The 19,786-nt window shown below is 43.2% G+C and overlaps 1 protein-coding gene across 1 annotated transcript in view; it reads left to right on the top strand.

The window, feature by feature from the left end:
* lmbrd1 (LMBR1 domain containing 1) overlaps positions 1 to 19,786 on the top strand; it is a 163,814-nt gene that overhangs the window by 59,502 nt on the left and 84,526 nt on the right. Inside the window, exons 4-5 of the mRNA XM_042317801.1 lie at positions 5,129 to 5,226; positions 7,672 to 7,739. Coding sequence (XP_042173735.1) covers positions 5,129 to 5,226; positions 7,672 to 7,739 — 166 coding nt within the window. The remainder of the gene's footprint in view (positions 1 to 5,128; positions 5,227 to 7,671; positions 7,740 to 19,786) is intronic.

Here is a 19,786-nt window from a genome sequence, read left to right as displayed (position 1 = left end):
ACCTCTTCAATATGATGCTGATTGCTGTGCATCTGTTGGGCATGTTCATGCTACTAGGCGGATGATGGCCACTGCAGAGCCCCAACAGTAGTCTATTGTACTGATTTAATGTTTGTTTGTTTGTTATTGACAATGAGAGGAATCCAAGCTAAAAAACATCTCTGTCATCATATTCATGAAGAATACTTTTATCAAATCATGTTTGCGAGTCGAGGAGGGAGCCTCATTGTCAGATGTATCCCACTAGTGAAATAGAGCTTTGTGTTATGTATGCCTACGCGCTAGGCTACTCTGTGTCTGAGTGCAGGAAAGGAATGGACTGGAGAATACAGCCGCTTTGATCTGGTGAAGTAATGGGGATGTGATGATCATAGTGTACTGTCTGACAGAGGGATGGATAGAGAGAGACTTTTAAAGGTGCTACACATATGATAGTATTTTATAGTTTTGCATTTTAATTTCACCAAATGTCCATATCTGCAGTAATTTTGTAATGATAGTGTTTCACAGTATTACTTACATGCCAGTGTCGTGATCGGCTGTGACATTCGTCTATTGATTTCTCCCGCCGGCATCTGTGGGAAAGCTGTTCTGACTTTGGCTGTCATATATATATATATATATATTTATATATATATATATAGCTAATTTCCTGGTTGCTAAAATTCTGAAGGGTTTATGTGAGAAAACAACTACTGAATAGTGTAGGGAATCTTTGTACCATCTGAATCACTGTGAAATATCTAACAATTCACTTAGCACTAGGCTGCATTTAAAACACATCTCCCTCCTCCCCAGAATCCCATTTCCCCGTAACATGGCGGAGCCACGCACTTGAACCTTTTACTTTCTGTTTTGGTCCACCAGCTTCAAACAGCTGGAAAAACATTATATTATTTTGTATGTTTTGAAGATATTTAACAGTGATTTAGATGGTACAATGATTCTCTATACTATTCAGTGCTTGTTTTCTCACATGAAGTGAAATTGAGCCAACAGGAAACGATAGAGGGATGTCCACTAGATAACACAACCAGGAAACGATAGAGGGATTTCCACTAGATAACACAACCAGGAAACGATAGAGGGATGTCCACTAGATAACACAACCAGGAAACGATAGAGGGATTTCCACTAGATAACACAACCAGGAAACGATAGAGGGATAACACAACCAGGATGTCCACTAGATAACACAACCAGGAAACGATAGAGGGATTTCCACTAGATAACACAACCAGGAAACGATAGAGAATTTCCACTAGATAACACGATAGAGGGATTTCCACTAGATAACACAACCAGGAAACGATAGAGGGATTTCCACTAGATAACACAACCAGGAAACGATAGAGGGATTTCCACTAGATAACACAACCAGGAAACGATAGAGGGATTTCCACTAGATAACACAACCAGGAAACGATAGAGGGATTTCCACTAGATAACACAACCAGGAAACGATAGAGGGATGTCCACTAGATAACACAACCAGGAAACGATAGAGGGATTTCCACTAGATAACACAACCACCTAGTCAAAACAACTTTCCCATTTTGAGGCCAATATCACAAACAATTAAATCAAATTGTATTTGTCACATGCACCAAATACAACAGGACCTTAACATGAAATGCTTACTTACAAGCCCTTAACCATCAATGCAGATTTAATAAAGTATTTACAAAATAAACGAATGTAAAGTAAATAATAAAATGGTAATACTTTTACTGAGTCAATGTACCTCAACAGGTCAGGTTGACAGGTTAATTACCTCAACAGGTCAGGTTGACAGGTTAATTACCTCAACAGGTCAGGTTGACAGGTCAATGTACCTCAACAGGTCAGGTTGACTCGGTACCTAGTCAAATTACCTCGACTGGTCAGTTGAGGTAATTTGTACATGTAGGTAGGGGTAAAGTGACTATGCATAGATAATAAGCAGTGAGTAGTAGCAGCGTCAAAACAAAGGGGGGTAGCCAAATAGTCCAGGTAGCCATTTGATTAAGTGTTCAGCAGTCTTATGGCTTGGGGGTAGAAGCTGTTAAGGAGCCTTTTGGACCTAGACTTGGCGCTCCGGTACCGCTTCTGGTAATCCGTCTGGCCCCGTGGCCTTGTGAATGTTGACCTGTTTAAAGGTCTTGCTCACATCTGCTACGGAGATCGTGATCACACATTCGTCCGGAGCTGGTGCTCTCATGCATCCTTCAGTGTTGCTTGCCTCGAAGCGAACATAAAAGGCAGTTAGATTTGATTTGATTTTGCCCGTCTGGTAGGCTTGCATCACTGGGCAGCTCGCAGCTGGGTTTCCCTTTGTAGTCGGTAATAGTTTGCAAACCCTGCCACATATATACGTACGGTCACTGTGGGAATGATGTTGTTGATGCACTTTATGATGAAGCCGGTGGTATGAGATGGTATACAGCTCAATGCCATTCATCCGGGATGAATCCCGGGAGATATTCCAGTCTGTTCTAGCAAAACAGTCCTGTAGCTTTGCAACCGCGTCATTTGACCACTTCCGTATTGAGCGAGTCACTGGTACTTCCTGCTTTACTTTAGTGTTTAAGCAGAAATCAGGAGGATATAATTCTGGTCAGATTTGCCAAATGGAGGGTGAGGGAGAGCTTTGTATGTGTCTCTGTGTGTGGAGAAAGGTCTATAGTTTTTTTTCTTCTTCTGGTTGCACATGTGACATGCTGGTAGAAATGAGGTAAAACGTATTTAAGTTTGCCTGCATTAAAGTCCCCGGCCACTAGGAGCGCCACTTCTGTATGAGCATTTAGCCACTTGCCTAGGAATTCTCACAAGGCACCCTGATCTGCACCCCTGTATCTCCTTCTTTTCATGCAAATGACGGGGATTTGGACCTTGTCCGGGAGCAACATTATATCCTTTGTGTCAGACTCATTAAAGGGAAAATCTTTGTCCAGTTCGAGGGGAGTAGTCGCTGTTCTGTTCAGAAACTCTTTTCGGGTTATGAAAGATGGTCGCATTAACATTATGTACAAAATAAGTTACAAACAATGCGAAAAAACACATTTTCACTGCACTGGTGCATAAGTAATACTGTGAAACACTATCATACAACTATTACTGCAGATGTATTATAGACCTTTTCTGAAATCACAATGCAGCACCTTTAACAAGAACGCAAAGGGAATGTGAAAGATTTTGAGAGAGAGCGTTTTTATTCCCCTCACGGCCTGGAGACCGTCAGATACTTTCAGCAGCTGTTGTTAGCACATTAGATGTTGTTTTGCTGTGCCAACAACTTCTGGCCCCTGTAAGGGTCCTCTGCTATTTCACACATCTTTGTTGTACTCAGACCTTTGTGTTTATGTTTAGCCATGAAAACATTGAAGGATGGTTTCCCGAACATAGATTAAGCCTGATCCTGGACCAAAAAGCATTTTTAATGGAGATTCTCCGTTGAGTGTGCTTTTTAGTTCAGGAGTAGTTTTAGGCCTAATCTGGGTCCAGGAAACTGCCCCTCCACTGAGCCCAACTGATCCCCTGAATGTTTTAATATCATTCCTTTGCCATGTTTTTCTCACATTTTCCCTTGGCATGAATGCTGTTTCTTTTACTTTCATGGTGCTTTTGACTTCATGGTGATGTAAACTGTGGTCTCGGAAGATAGACTTGTACACTGGGTTGTATAACTCCTCAGTCCTCCTCTTACAGCCTGTTGCAGTAATCTGATGATAACACAGCCTGTGGCAGTAATCTGATGATAACACAGCCTGTTGCAGTAATCTGATGATAACACAGCCTGTGGCAGTAATCTGATGATAACACAGCCTGTTGCAGTAATCTGATGATAACACAGCCTGTTGCAGTAATCTGATGATAACACAGCCTGTTGCAGCAATCGGATGATAACGCGGCCTGTGGCAGCAATCGGATGATAACGCGGCCTGTGGCAGCAATCGGATGATAACGCGGCCTGTGGCAGCAATCGGATGATAACAAAACCACACAACACAGATGGGAGATCTTTTAGGCCTATCTAATCATCATAAGGCATTAATTCAGTCAACAAGATTTAAAAAATGTAATAAAAAATACATTTGTTAATTAAGCAGAGACCACCACTTTATTTTTGACCCTCACGTTGGTCCCCAAAGCAACACTGCACTCTATCAAATGATTCTCAATTTGCTTTACCCTCTGAAGAAAAATGATATGTAATGTTAATGTCAATTCTCCACATTTTGCCAATTCAAGTTAATTTAATTCCCCCGCAAGATGACTCAAGAAACATCTTAATATATACTAATATATGTTAATATATACCATTTTCACAGAAGCTTTTATGCAAAGCCATTTATGGTCTGTGTGTATACATTATGCGTATGGGTAGCCCTGGGAATCAAACCCACTATTCTTGTCAATGCAAGCTCCATGCTCTACCAACCCAGCCAGATAGGACCATGTGTATTTACCTTGCTCTACCAACTGAGCCAGACAGGACCATGTGTATTCACCATGCTCTACCAGACAGGACCATGTGTATTCACCATGCTCTACCAACCGAGACAGACAGGACCATGTGTATTCACCATGCTCTACCAGACAGGACCATGTGTATTCACCATGCTCTACCAGACAGGACCATGTGTATTCACCATGCTCTACCAACCGAGACAGACAGGACCATGTGTATTCACCATGCTCTACCAACTGAGCCAGACAGGACCATGTGTATTCACCATGCTCTACCAGACAGGACCATGTGTATTCACCATGCTCTACCAGACAGGACCATGTGTATTCACCATGCTCTACCAGACAGGACCATGTGTATTCACCATGCTCTACCAACCAAGCAAGACAGGACCTTGTGTATTTGCATTACACAGTCATATGTGAGGCTTTGTAGATCACCCAGCGGACTGAGTTGTCAACCAACGGGAATTCAAAGCCATTGGATTTATGTTAAAAGTATACTTTGAATTTAACTTTTTTTTTTGTACAAATTCCATCAATTTCTTTACATTCATAACTTTTTGTTAAATCCAAACAGTTATCCACCCTGTTTCAATGTGATCAGTAGGAAAAACATATATTTTTTGTTTGATTAAAAGTGGAAATGAAGTTGATTCAACTCTCTCTCTCCCTACAGCACTGTACTCTCTCCTCCTGTTCTGTGTCTTCCTGTGGATCCCCTTTGTCTACTTCTATTATGAGGAGAAGGATGATGACAACATCAACAAGTGTTCAGTAAGACTGCTGCTGCCTGTCCTCTTACTGTACACACACACACACACACACCACACACACACACACACACACACACACACACACACACACATACACACACACACACACACACACATATCAACAAGTGTTCAGTAAGACTGCGGCTACCCGTCCTCTTACTGTACTCTAGAGACACACACACACACACACACACACACACACACACACACACACACACATATCAACAAGTGTTCAGTAAGACTGTGGCTACCCGTCCTCTTACTGTACTCTAGACACACACACACACACACACACACACACATTGACCTTGGCTATGAACAGCAGTCACTAGCTGTCTGTCTCTGGATTAAGGAAGGTAAACACTGTATTATTCATTATTTTGGGCTTAATCCCATCGGTCCCACATATCGTGAGAGATTGCATTCCTAATTTAAAAAAATAAATAAATGTAACCTTTATTTAACCAGGTAGGCAAGTTGAGAACAAGTTCTCATTTACAATTGCGACCTGGCCAAGATAAAGCAAAGCAGTTCGACACATAATAATACAGTATAAACAAGTCTATATACAATGTGAGCAAATGAGGTGAGATAAGGGAGGTAAAGGCAAAAAAAGGCCATGGTGGCAAAGTAAATACAATATAGCAAGTAAAACACTGACCAACCAGAGGCTGAATGTAAACACATCACTCAATTAAGACACTCACTCAATATTAATATATCACAATCCCCCAAAATAGATACAGAAGTGATACTTAAAGCTCTATGCTACAAATAAAGTGTATAGTATCCCTATAGAACTACATACTGTAGAAAGTGTACAGTATCCCTATAGAACTACATTCTGTAGAAAGTGTACAGTATCCCTATAGAACTACATTCTGTAGAAAGTGTACAGTATCCCTATAGAACATACTGTAGAAAGTGTACAGTATCCCTATAGAACTACATTCTGTAGAAAGTGTACAGTATCCCTATAGAACTACATTCTGTAGAAAGTGTACAGTATCCCTATAGACCTACATACTGTAGAAAGCGTACAGTATCCCTATAGAAATACATACTGTAGAAAGCATACAGTATCCCTATAGAATTACATACTGTAGAAAGCATACAGTATCCTATAGAAGTACATACTGTAGAAAAGCGTACAGTATCCTATAGAAGTACATACTGTAGAAAAGCGTACACTATCCTATAAGTACATACTGTAGAAAAGCGTACAGTATCCCTATAGAAGTACATACTGTAGAAAAGCATACAGTATCCCTATAGAAGTACATACTGTAGAAAGTGTACAGTATCCCTATAGAAGTACATACTGTAGAAAAGCATACAATATCCTATAGAAGTACATACTGTAGAAAAGCATACAATATAGAAGTACATACTGTAGAAAAGCATACAATATCCCTATAGAAGTACATACTGTAGAAAGCATACAGTATCCCTATAGAAGTACATACTGTAGAAAAGCATACAATATCCTATAGAAGTACATACTGTAGAAAAGCATACAGTATCCTATAGAAGTACATACTGTAGAAAAGCATACAGTATCCTATAGAACTACATACTGTAGAAAAGTATACAGTATCCTATAGAAGTACATACTGTAGAAAAGCATACAGTATCCTATAGAAGTACATACTGTAGAAAAGCATACAGTATCCTATAGAAGTACATACTGTAGAAAAGCATACAATATCCTATAGAAGTACATACTGTAGAAAAGCATACAATATCCTATAGAAGTACATACTGTAGAAAAGCGTACAGTATCCCTATAGAAGTACATACTGTAGAAAAGCGTACAGTATCCTATAGAAGTACATACTGTAGAAAAGCAAGAAGAAAAGGATAAAGTTGAGACTTTACTGTCGACTCTTGGATATTACGTATACATGGCCTCTGTTAAGTTAAGTGTAGAAAAAGCCAAAGCCCATAGGAATAGACCACCCCCCCTCTTCATCTTAAACTGAATATTGCTGAAATGTCATATATTGGTCTCCAAAGGACACGGTAGTGATTATATAGATTACATGCCACAGTGAGCTTCTTCCCTTTCCTCTGGGTTGGTTTGGAGCTGACAGAAGCACTTCCTCTCACAGCCAAGGAGTTCTTTTGAATCATTACTTTCAAAGCACCCTTTAATAACAGCGCTGGGAGTAAGGTGTGTGTGTGTGTGTGTGTGTGTGTGTGTGTGTGTGTGTGTGTGTGTGACTGCTCTGAGAGTCTTTGGCAGGTTGAACGGGACTCTGGATTCCACTTCACACTCCATTGTCCCCTCACTAAATGGAATATGGAATTAGTTAGCCAGCCACTCACCTCAAACGTACACACACACACACACACCCGCCCCCCCAACCAACCCCATTGAAGAATTAGATATTGTTACATTCCTGATTAATAATCACAGTATTAATAATTCTGTCTTTCATTACAGCAAGTGAAAAATGCTCTGAAATACACAATTGGATTCATCATCGTCTGTGCAGCACTGCTATTAATTGGGTAAGTACTATGAGACATTGGTACCCACCCTATTCCCTATTTAGTGCACAACATTTGACCAGGGCCTGCATAGCGATGTCTATAATAACAAGGAATAGGGTTCCATTTTGGACACAGCCATAGATGGTGGGGAGAGGAGTGTACAACATGTCAGTATAATCGCTTAATGAGCAAGGTGTTTTCCTCTTCAAGGAAATCAAAGTTCTTAAACTGCCATCTGTTCAGCCATGAGCAGCCAGACATCACAGAAAAAAGTCCTCTTCCACCAGAGTAGTTGTGAAACTCCTGGGTTCTTCTACTGGTTCAATCTAACTTCACAACTCTGGAGCTTTAGTCATATTCCTGTCCCAAGATGCCCTCTGTTATAGTTACTGTCCCAAGATTCCCTCTGTTATAGTTACTGTCCCAAGATGCCCTCTGTTATAGTTACTGCCCCAAGATGCCCTCTGTTATAGTTACTGTCCCAAGATGTCCTCTGTTATAGTTACTGTCCCAAGATGCCCTCTGTTATAGTTACTGTCCCAAGATGCCCTCTGTTATAGTTACTGTCCCAAGATGTCCTCTGTTATAGTTACTGTCCCAAGATTCCCTCTGTTATAGTTACTGTCCCAAGATGCTCTCTGTTATAGTTACTGTCCCAAGATGCCCTCTGTTATAATTACTGTCCCAAGATGCCTTCTGCTATAGTTACTGTCCCAAGATGCCCTCTGCTATAGTTACTGTCCCAAGATGTCCTCTGCTATAGTTACTGTCCCAAGATGCCCTCTGCTATAGATAAGGCCCCAATATGCTTAACCGTATGTGGAGGGACATCTGAGTTCCCAGCCCGCATCCCCAGCACCCAACCTCAGCTCCCAGCCCCACCCCAGCACCCATCCTCAGCTCCCATCCCATCCCCACCCCAGCACCCATCCTCAGCTCCCATCCCCATCCTGAGCACTCATCTCCAGCACCCAACCTTTCTCCCATCCCCACCCCAGCACCCATCCTCAGCTCCCAGCCCCATCCTGAGCACTCATCTCCAGCACCCAACCTTTCTCCCATCCCCACCCCAGCACCCATCCTCAGCTCCCAGCCCCACCCCCAGCACCCATCCTCAGCTCCCAGCCCCACCCCAGCACCCATCCTCAGCTCCCATCCCCAGCCCCAGCACCCATCCTCAGCTCCTCCCCAGCCCCAGCACCCATCCTAGCTCCCATCCCCACCCCAGCACCCATCCCCAGCTCCCATCCCCACCCCAGTACCCATCCTAAGCTCCCATCCCCAGCCCCAGCACCCATCCTCAGCTCCCAGCCCCAGCCCCATCTCTAGACTTATTTAATCACTGTCTCAGATAAAGCCATTGTGAACTGTCCCTTTCGTGATTAAGTGTCTGAAAGATGACTTGATGCTTAAATCTATAGTGATACACAGTGGAAACCATGTCCCATTTAACCTCCAGTTTACTCTGTGTTGAACTGTGCCTGTGCAGCATAAACATAATGGATTTCTCCTAGCCACCAACACCACAGTAACATGCTTGCTGTTCAGGTCATGTAATGTAATGTAATGTTCGTTCAACCATTAAATGGCACTCTGATCCTATAGAGGAGGCTGCCTGGATTGGACGGTGGGTGGATAGAAACATGTCATCCTAAATGGTACCCTATTCCCTACATAGTGCACTACTTTTGACCAGAGCCCTATGGGCCTTAGACAACATGTTGACATTTGAGACACAGCCTAGGATGAGCCCACATGGTCCATTTCAAGTTGGAAAGTTTGGGATTCTTTAGACAGAAGCAATTTAGTGTCTATTTTACCTTTTTGAACCGTCAGCCCTTTGTACCTCTTTGTACCGGGGGATTGTTGTTCAGGTCTCTTGATGCGAGGCGACATGATGGCTTTTATCCTCCTCTGCCTCTCCTCTGCTTTCCTTTCCACTCCACTCATCTCCTCTCTGTGTGATGCCCTGTGGTACAGGAAGACATCAGGCCCCTGTTTGGGTGACTGTTCATTCAAGGGCTTTGCTGCTTGAACACAGTCTTTTGTTTGCAGCCTGTCGTGACTGGTCTAGAGGGCTAGGCATGACTCAAAACTCCTAAAAATAACTATTGACCTTTCAGCTGATTCTTTCAACTTGGGCTTTTGAGGTGATTGTTCTTTTATCGGGTGGTCTACATTCAGCACATTGTTTCTTAGTTGAATTGTTGATCCATAGAGACAACATATTATACACTTTATTATTAGACGTTATAAAGGCTCATACGTGCTTATAACAAGTTAAAAAGCATTATACTTGCAGGCTTCAAGCAAAGTATAGCCAATATTTATTTCTGAATCCAGCCTTGTTTTAAATGAGCTGTCATTATAGTAGGCCTAGGGTAAGGGTTGCCTACGGAGGGCTTGGGTATTCAACACATCAAACGGGAAAACAAGCAATTGTTACAGGCAAATAACTTGTGTATACGAGGTTCACCAGTGTATTCCCAGAAGTTCTTCTCTCCTTTCATGATGCTCTTCATGATGGCATGGACACATGGAGGGGTTTTTACACACGTCTTAAACAGGAGCTGCATGGCTAACATAATGTAGGCCTACCTACAATACATAGATAACATACATATTTTGTATATATTTTTATTTGACCTTTTTGAAAACTCTGTTTATTCAGTTTTACACACAAGACAACACGAAACAGTATAAATAATATACTCAACTAGAATTTTTTTTAAATAAAATAAAATCAGCTTTAAAGATACCATACTTTAGACAGGTTAAACACACCAGGCAGAAGGCTACAGAGGTTAAAGGGCAATCTATAGTACAGGGACAGAGCAAACACCTCTCCATTGTTCCTGTAAACAGTCAAGGGATAAGGGTGGAGAAATGCAACCACTCACAGACAGTCATGGCCACAGACCGACCATCCACTGGACCCAAAATAAAGTTTACCATGCTTTAACATTTTATTTGTAGTTTTATGTAAGCGTGAACAAAATGTACAAAAAAAAACTGGGCAAAACAAGCTCACATTCTAGTCTCTGACCGAGCAAGATGAACAAGGCATCCGCAGGTCACAATCAATAAGCACATCATCAACCTTAATCCCCCCAAAAAAAAAAAACCCACAAAGAAATGCTCATCCAACCCTTAAGTCACAGGGGAGTCAAATACAGACTTATTTTAGTTTTAATATGAATGCCATCAGAGGATGGACTGTTTGAAGTAAGACCGGAATGGAGCCCAAGCCTCATAAAACAGTTTGGGGTTCCCACGTGTATTGCATTTTTTCTAGTTTCAGAGAGCACAACACATCTCTAACCCAATATTTATAAGATGGGGGAGCTGCCATCTTCCAGTTCTGTAGTATTAGCCGTCTAGCTAAAAGAGTTGTAAAGCAACAGTGTCCGACTGGATTCTTGACAGGGGGGTACCTATGTGCAGTACTCCACATCTAGAAGAGTGTCATATATACACTGCTCAAAAAAATAAAGGGAACACTTAAACAACAATGTAACTCCAAGTCAATCACACCTCTGTGAAATCAAACTGTCCACTTAGGAAGCAACACTGATTGACAATAAATTGCACATGCTGTTGTGCAAATGGAATAGACAACAGGTGGAAAATATAGGCAATTAGCAAGACACCACCACAAATGAGTGGTTCTGCAGGTGGTGACCACCGACCACTTCTCAGTTCCTATGCTTCCTGGCTGATGTTTTGGTCACTTTTGAATGCTGGCGGTGCTTTCACTCTAGTGGTAGCATGAGACGGAGTCTACAACCCACACAAGTGGCTCAGGTAGTGCAGCTCATCCAGGATGGCACATCAATGCGAGCTGTGGCAAGAAGGTTTGCTGTGTCTGTCAGCGTAGTGTCCAGAGCTAGCAGGCGCTACCAGGAGACAGGCCAGTACATCAGGAGACGTGGAGGAGGCCGTAGGAGGGCAACAACCCAGCAGCAGGACCGCTACCTCCGCCTTTGTGCAAGGAGGAGCAGGAGGAGCACTGCCAGAGCCCTGCAAAATGACCTCCAGTAGGCCACACATGTGCATGTGTCTGCTCAAATGGTCAGAAACAGACTCCATGAGGGTGGTATGAGGGCCTGACGTCCACAGGTGGGGGTTGTGCTTACAGCCCAACACCGTGCAGGACGTTTGGCATTTGCCAGAGAACACCAAGATTGGCAAATTCGCCACTGGTGCCCTGTGCTATTCGCAGATGAATCAAATCAAAATCAAATCAAATTTTATTTGTCACATACACATCGTTAGCAGATGTTAATGCGAGTGTGAGCGAAATGCTTGTGCTTCTAGTTCCGACAATGCAGTAATAAAAAGCAAGTAATCTAACTAACAATTCCAAAAAAACTACTGTCTTATACACAGTGTAAGGGGATAAAGAATATGTACATAAGGATATATGAATGAGTGATGGTACAGAGCAGCATAGGCAAGATACAGTAGATGATATCGAGTACAGTATATACATATGAGATAAGTATGTAAACCAAGTGGCATAGTAGTGGCTAGTGATACATGTATTACATAAGGATGCAGTCGATGATATAGAGTACAGTATCAACGTATGCATATGAGATGAACAATGTAGGGTAAGTAACATTATATAAGGTAGCATTGTTTAAAGTGGCTAGTGATATATTTACATCATTTCCCATCAATTCCCATGATTAAAGTGGCTGGAGTAGAGTCAGTGTCATTGACAGTGTGTTGGCAGTAGCCACTCAATGTTAGTGGTGACTGTTTAACAGTCTGATGGCCTTGAGATAGAAGCTGTTTTTCAGTCTCTCGGTCCCAGCTTTGATGCACCTGTACTGACCTCGCCTTCTGGATGACAGCGGGGTGAACAGGCAGTGGCTCGGGTGGTTGATGTCCTTGATTATCTTTATGGCCTTCCTGTAGCATCGGGTGGTGTAGGTGTCCTGGAGGGCAGGTAGTTTGCCCCCGGTGATGCGTTGTGCAGACCTCACTACCCTCTGGAGAGCCTTACGGTTGATGCAGTTGCCATACCAGGCGGTGATACAGCCCGCCAGGATGCTCTCGATTGTGCATCTGTAGAAGTTTGTGAGTGCTTTTGGTGACAAGCCGAATTTCTTCAGCCTCCTGAGGTTGAAGAGGCGCTGCTGCGCCTTCCTCACGATGCTGTCTGTGTGAGTGGACCAATTCAGTTTGTCTGTGATGTGTATGCCGAGGAACTTAAAACTTGCTACCCTGGTTCCATCGATGTGGATAGGGGGTGTTCCCTCTGCTGTTTCCTGAAGTCCACAATCATCTCCTTAGTTTTGTTGACGTTGAGTGTGAGGTTGTTTTCCTGACACCACACTCCGAGGGCCCTGGTAGGCCATCTCGTCGTTGTTGGTAATCAAGCCTACCACTGTTGTAGTCCGCAAACTTGATGATTGAGTTGGAGGCGTGCATGGCCACGCAGTCCAACAGGGAGTACAGGAGAGGGCTCAGAACGCACCCTTGTGGGGCCCCAGTGTTGAGGATCAGCGGGGAGGAGATGTTGTTGCCTACCCTCACCACCTGGGGGCGGCCCGTCAGGAAGTCCAGTACCCAGTTGCACAGGGCGGGGTCGAGACCCAGGGTCTCGAGCTTGATGACGAGCTTGGAGGGTACTATGGTGTTGAATGCCGAGCTGTAGTCGATGAACAGCATTCTCACATAGGTATTCCTCTTGTCCAGATGGGTTAGGGCAGTGTGCAGTGTGGTTGAGATTGCATCGTCTGTGGACCTATTTGGGCGGTAAGCAAATTGGAGTGGGTCAAGGGTGTCAGGTAGGGTGGAGGTGATATGGTCCTTGAGTCTCTCAAAGCACTTCATGATGACGGATGTGAGTGCTACGGGGCGGTAGTCGTTTAGCTCAGTTACCTTAGCTTTCTTGGGAACAGGAACAATGGTGGCCCTCTTGAAGCATGTGGGAACAGCAGACTGGTATAGGGATTGATTGAATATGTCCGTAAACACACCGGCCAGCTGGTCTGCGCATGCTCTGAGGGCGCGGCTGGGGATGCCGTCTGGGCCTGCAGCCTTGGAGGGTTAACACGTTTAAATGTCTTACTCTGCTTCAGTGAAGGAGAGACCGCATGTTTCCGTTGCACCGTGTCAGTGGCACTGTATTGTCCTCAAAGCGGGCAAAAAAGTTATTTAGTCTGCCTGGGAGCAAGACATCCTGGTCCGTGACTGGGCTGGGTTTCTTCCTGTAGTCCGTGATTGACTGTAGACCCTGCCACATAGTGTCTGAGCCTTGAATTGAGATTCTACTTTGTCTCTGTACTGGCGCTTAGCTTGTTTGATAGCCTTGCGGAGGGAATAGCTGCACTGTTTGTATTCAGTCATGTTACCAGACACCTTGCCCTGATTAAAAGCAGTGGTTCGTGCCTTCAGTTTCACACGAATGCTGCCATCAATCCAAGGTTTCTGGTTAGGGAATGTTTTAATCGTTGCAATGGGAACGACATCTTCAACGCACGTTCTAATGAACTCGCACACCGTATCAGCATATTCAATGTTGTTGTCTGGTGCATCTCCCAGTCCACGTGATGGAAGCAGTCTTGGAGTGTGGAGTCAGCTTGGTCAGACCAGCGTTGGACAGACCTCAGCGTGGGGGCTTCTTGTTTTAGTTTCTGTCTGTAGGCAGGGATCAACAAAATGGAGTCATGGTCAGCTTTTCCGAAAGGGGGCGGGGCAGGGCCTTATATGCGTCGCGGAAGTTAGAGTAACAATGATCCAGGGTCTTTCCACCCCTGGTTGCGCAATCGATATGCTGATAAAATTTAGGGAGTCTTGTTTTCAGATTAGCCTTGTTAAAATCCCCAGCTACAATGAATGCAGCCTCCGGATAAATCGTTTCCAGTTTGCAGAGAGTTAAATAAAGTTCGTTCAGAGCCATCGATGTGTCTGGAGTGTGCCGTGGAGATTGTGAGGAATTCTGCTGCCTGTAACATCCTCCAGCATGACCGGTTTTGTTCCTGCGGTGGGTCAGTCATGGTGTGGGGTGGCATTTCTTTGGGGGAGTCTGGAGTTGCCGTGGAGAACACAGCTCTCCATGTTTGCTCGCCAGAGCTCTCCATGTGCTCGCCAGAGGTAGCCTGACTGCCATTAGGTACCGAGATGAGATCCTCAGACCCCTTGTGAGACCATATGCTGGTGCGGTTGGCCCTGGGTTCCTCCAAATGCAAGACAATGCTAGACCTCATGTGGCTGGAGTGTATCAGCAGTTCCTGCAAGAGGAAGGCATTGATGCTATGGACTGGCCCGCCCGTTCCCCAGACCTGAATCCAATTGAGCACATCTGTAACATCATGTCTCGCTCCATCCACCAACGCCACGTTGCACCACAGACTGTCCAGGAGTTGGCGGATGCTTTAGTCCAGGTCTGGGAGGAGATCCCTCAGGAGACCATCCGCCACCTCATCAGGAGCATGCCCAGGCGTTGTAGGGAGGTCATACCGGCACGTGGAGGCCACACACACTACTGAACCTCATTTTGACTTGTTTTAAGGACATTACATCAAAGTTGGATCAGCCTGTAGTGTGGTTTTCCACTTTAATTTTGAGTGTGACTCCAAATCCAGACCTCCATACATTTGATTTCCATTTATCATTTTTGTGTGATTTTGTTGTCAGCACATTCAACTATGTAAAGGAAAAAGTATTTAATAAGAATATTTCATTCATTCAGATCTAGGATGTGTTATTTTAGTGCATATATATCAGAGAAGCATTTAAATATTAATTCCCAGAAACCTGACACTTTATGACAGCCCCAAAAGAGCTAAAAGAGGATGAATGCACCCTGTGCAGCACAGATTCCCAGGTGTTTTCCCCAAGTTCCTCCCCCAAATCCTTTTCCCATCGAGTCTTTAAAGGCACCAAAGAAGAGTTCTGTAAGTCAATGATTGCAAATACATCTGAAATTGCTCCCCTAGGAATCTTGTTCAGCTCAAAGATGCTCTCTATAGCTGTATTCGCAGGCCTATGGGGAAATTCAGGTGTGTTAGCTCTGACAAAGTTCCGAGTCTGGAGATAGCGGAAAAAGTGGGATTGGGGGAGGTTGAGCTTTTCCTGTAGCTGAGCAAAAGAGGCAAATTTTGTATCATCAAATAATAATTGGGCTAGTGAGGAGAGGCCTAGTGAGTGCCAGATGGCAAAAGCCCCATCATTCAAAGATGGAGGAAATAAAATGTTCTGTTTGGGCCTGATAGAGAAAAGCCTCGGAGGCTAAAGGCTAAACGGAACTGATTTCAAATTTTAAGAGACTGCTTTACAATTGGGTTGACACACCTTTTGCCTAGGGACACTGGGAGAGATGAGCACAACACAGAAGAAAGTGCAGCAGGTTTACACGATTCAGACTCCATCTGGACCCAGAGTGGTCTAGGGCCAGTAGGATCAGTCTGCAGCCAGTACAGAACGGCTCTGAAATATGCAGCCCAATAATATGTCTGGAAATTTGGTAGAGCTAAACCACCTTAGGCTTCTGTAAATGTTTTCTACCAATCCGTGGTACCTTGCCATCCCAAATAAAATACATTCATGTTTGATCCAGTGAATTAAAAAAAGATTTTGGAATAAAATGGGTAAACATTGAAATAAATATAAAAATTTGGGCAACACATTCATTTTAATGACATTAATCCTTCCGATAAGAGAAAGAGGTAGCGAATTCCAAAAAGTAAAATATTGTTTCAAACTCTCTGCTAGAGCAACAAAGTTTTCCTGAAACAAATTGGAATATTTCCTTGTCACTTTAACTCCCAAGTAAGTGAATTGATCCCGGACAATCCTAAACTGAAAACTTGTAAAAGAGCACTTTAAAGCAGCCTTATTTACAGGAAAAAGTTCACTCTTGCCTAGATTCAGCTTGTACCCTGAGATTGATCCACACTTTTTAAGAACAGATAAGGCACGTGGCAATGAGGTATCAGTATTGGGGATAAACAAAAGGTCGTCAGCATATTGTGAGACTTTCTGCTCTAAGCCCGTCCTGATTATACCTTGAATGGCATCATTAGAGCGTAGTGCAATGGCGAGAGGCTCGATTGTCAAAGCAAACATCAAGGGGGAGAGTGGACAACCCTGTCTGGATCCGCGGTGCAAGGAAAAATAGTCAGAGGACAAGTTGTTAGTCCATACCGAAGCCATGGGGGAAAAATAAAGAATCTTTATCCACGCAATGAATTTGGGGCCAAAGCCAAATCTATAAAGGGCAGCTGTTAGGTAGTCCCACTCAACACGGGCAAAAGCTTTTTCCGCATCAAGTGAGACCACCACCTCCAGGTCCCCTGACGCTGGGGAGTACAGTAAATTCATAAGGCGTCTAATATTGAAAAACAAATGCCTATTTCTCACAAAGCCAGTCTGGTCAGAGTGTATTACTTGGTGCAGCGAGCCTTCCATACGGATGGCTAAAAGCTTGGCTAGGATTTTGTAATCACAGTTTAAAAGCGAGATTGGGCGATAGGATCCACATTCCAGGGGGTCTTTGTTTTTCTTTAATAGTAATGAAATTGAAACCTGATAAAGACTAGGCGGTAGCTTTGAGGTATTAAGGCACTCTGCATATAATCGAGACAAGAATGGGCAAAGCAGACCAGAAAACGTCCTGTAAAATTTGGTTGGAAAACGGTCCGGACCTGGTGATTTACCACTTTTCACTGCTGTTGCAATCTCCTCAGGTGTAAATTATTCTTCTAGACAGTCATGGGAGTCTATCAATTGAAGGCATATTCAAGCCATTGAAGACTGAATCAATCAGCAAAGGCTCTTGAGGAGATTCAGAGGTGTATAGCGCAGAGTAAAACTGTTTGAATTGATCCTTGATTTCTTTATGTATAACTGTGGTGGCACCAGACAGGGTCCTTATTTGTGGGATTAAACGTGATGCCTCAGATTTACGGATCTGATGTGCAGGGAGTTTACTGGCCTTGTCACCTTGTTCATACACTCTGTACCGAGCTCGCAAGAGTAACTGTTCAGCTTGCCTGGTAGAAAGCTCATCAAATTCAGATTGGAGTAGTTGGCGCTCTTTATGCAGATCAGAGGAAGGATACGTAGCATATTTCTCATGCAATGTGGCTATGGACTCGCTCAGGTCCCGAAGTCGCTGAGAGCGAACTCTGTTTTGGTTGGTTGTATATGAAATAATTTGGCCACGTAGGTATGCTTTGAGACACTCCCATATGGTAGAGCAGGACATACCTGGCGTTGAAATAGTGTACTAGGAATAAGGTGATTTCAGTAGAAATGAAATTGACAAACTCCTTATCTGAGAGTAAAATGGGGTTAAGACGCCATTCGTAACACATAGGAGGTCGCTGGGGAAACTCTAGTTCAAGCACTAATGGTGAATGGTCAGAAATAACAATACTCTCGTAAGTTCACCGCCGAAGGTTAGGCAGAAGTTTTTTGTCCAAAAATAAGTAATCAATGCGGGAGTATGTTTGATGAACATGAGAATAAAAGGAATACTGTATATCTGTAGGGTGTAGGAAACGCCAGGCCTCAAACATAGCATATTTCTGAAGAAAAGATTGAATAAGTAGGGCGCATTTAGATGGGCCTGTAGTTCTTCGTGAGGACTTGTCAAGAACTGGGGACATTGTACAGTTGAAATCCCCCCTAAAACCAACAAATGAGAATCTAAATTGGGTATAGCAGATAAAAAGGAAGAAATGAAACTTGTCATCCCAATTGGGAGCATAAACACTAGCCAAAACAAGAGGGGTAGAAAATACCGGTTACTATGACGTATCATCCCTTAGGATCAGCAATAACCTCAGAATCTACAAAGGGAGTAGATTTATCAACCAAAATGGCAGCACCTCTTGATTTACTATGAAAGTTAGAGTGGAACACTTGACCTACCCAGTCCCTACTCATCCTAAAATGTTCACCAGTCCTCAAGTGAGTCTCTTGTAGAACTGCAACATTTGCATTCAAACCTTTTAAGTGTGTCAACACCCTCTTACGCTTCACAGGGTTGTTAACGCCTTTGATGTTCCACGAAATGCACTTATTTTGGCCACCCTGGGCACTCCCGTTATACAACCCTGTCATTAGAGCATAGATCGAAAAAGCAATGAGTACCCCAAAAACCCCAGAATAACTTGTCTCAGAGTAATAATGTACGGTGCAAGATATTTGGAAAAAGTACAGAAAAAAAACTAAAAAGACAGAATGACAACATTCGAACTGAACAATTCAACCTCCTTCCTCCCCTAAACCACCTCCCCCATCCCAGACAGTACCTCCCCAAACGAGGTACAAGCCTAAATAGAACGTGTTCTCTTCACACAGTATGTCTATGAGAGTGCGGTGTTAAACCTAAACCCACAGTCCCGCTCTTTAAAGTTGCGTTTTGTGTTAGTGGATCAAGCAGCAATTAGAGAGAAAAATAAAAGTGAATTCCTTGTGCAAACGAAATTACAAAAGCACCACTTGTAGATGTATATAATTATATTCCCAGTCTTATAACAGACAATCAAAAAATAATAATAATTGTCTAGTTTGACGCTAAGACAACTTACAGCCAAGACCAAAAAACTATGTGTGCGCAACGTTGAACGTTTGCTGGGCATAAATGACGTTCAAAACCTTTAAAATTGAACTGAAGACCCCCAAAAACATGTAGCCTCGGAACATTTACTGTTTACTGGGTCGGTACAAACGGATGCAGTAAACAAATAACCAGAAATATTTTGAGTCACTGAGACACTGTCAACAAACTGAATAGGTGAACGAGACAACTCCTTTGTTTCTAGGCTAAGTAAAACCTTAATACAATGAAATTAAAATGACTGAATGCTTGTAAGGCAAGCACTCTAGATGATCAAACCATTAGATCACATCAAATAATCCTGAATGGGTTTGCCAACTCCCCAACTATACAAGACTAGCATGTTATAACTAAACATAATTGTACCACAGGTGGGCTACTTGCTATCCACAGTTCGCAAGCAACAGTTGCTGATCTATGAGCAAGTTCTAGACTTCTTGATGTGACGTTGAATGTGAGCCATAGCCTCATCCGGAGACTCAAA

Source organism: Oncorhynchus tshawytscha, unplaced genomic scaffold, assembly GCF_018296145.1.
Source record: "Oncorhynchus tshawytscha isolate Ot180627B unplaced genomic scaffold, Otsh_v2.0 Un_scaffold_3672_pilon_pilon, whole genome shotgun sequence".
Classification (NCBI taxonomy): Eukaryota; Metazoa; Chordata; class Actinopteri; order Salmoniformes; family Salmonidae; genus Oncorhynchus; species Oncorhynchus tshawytscha.
The sequence above is the reverse complement of the archived record's forward strand: the minus strand, read 5'-3'. Positions and strand labels throughout refer to the sequence as shown.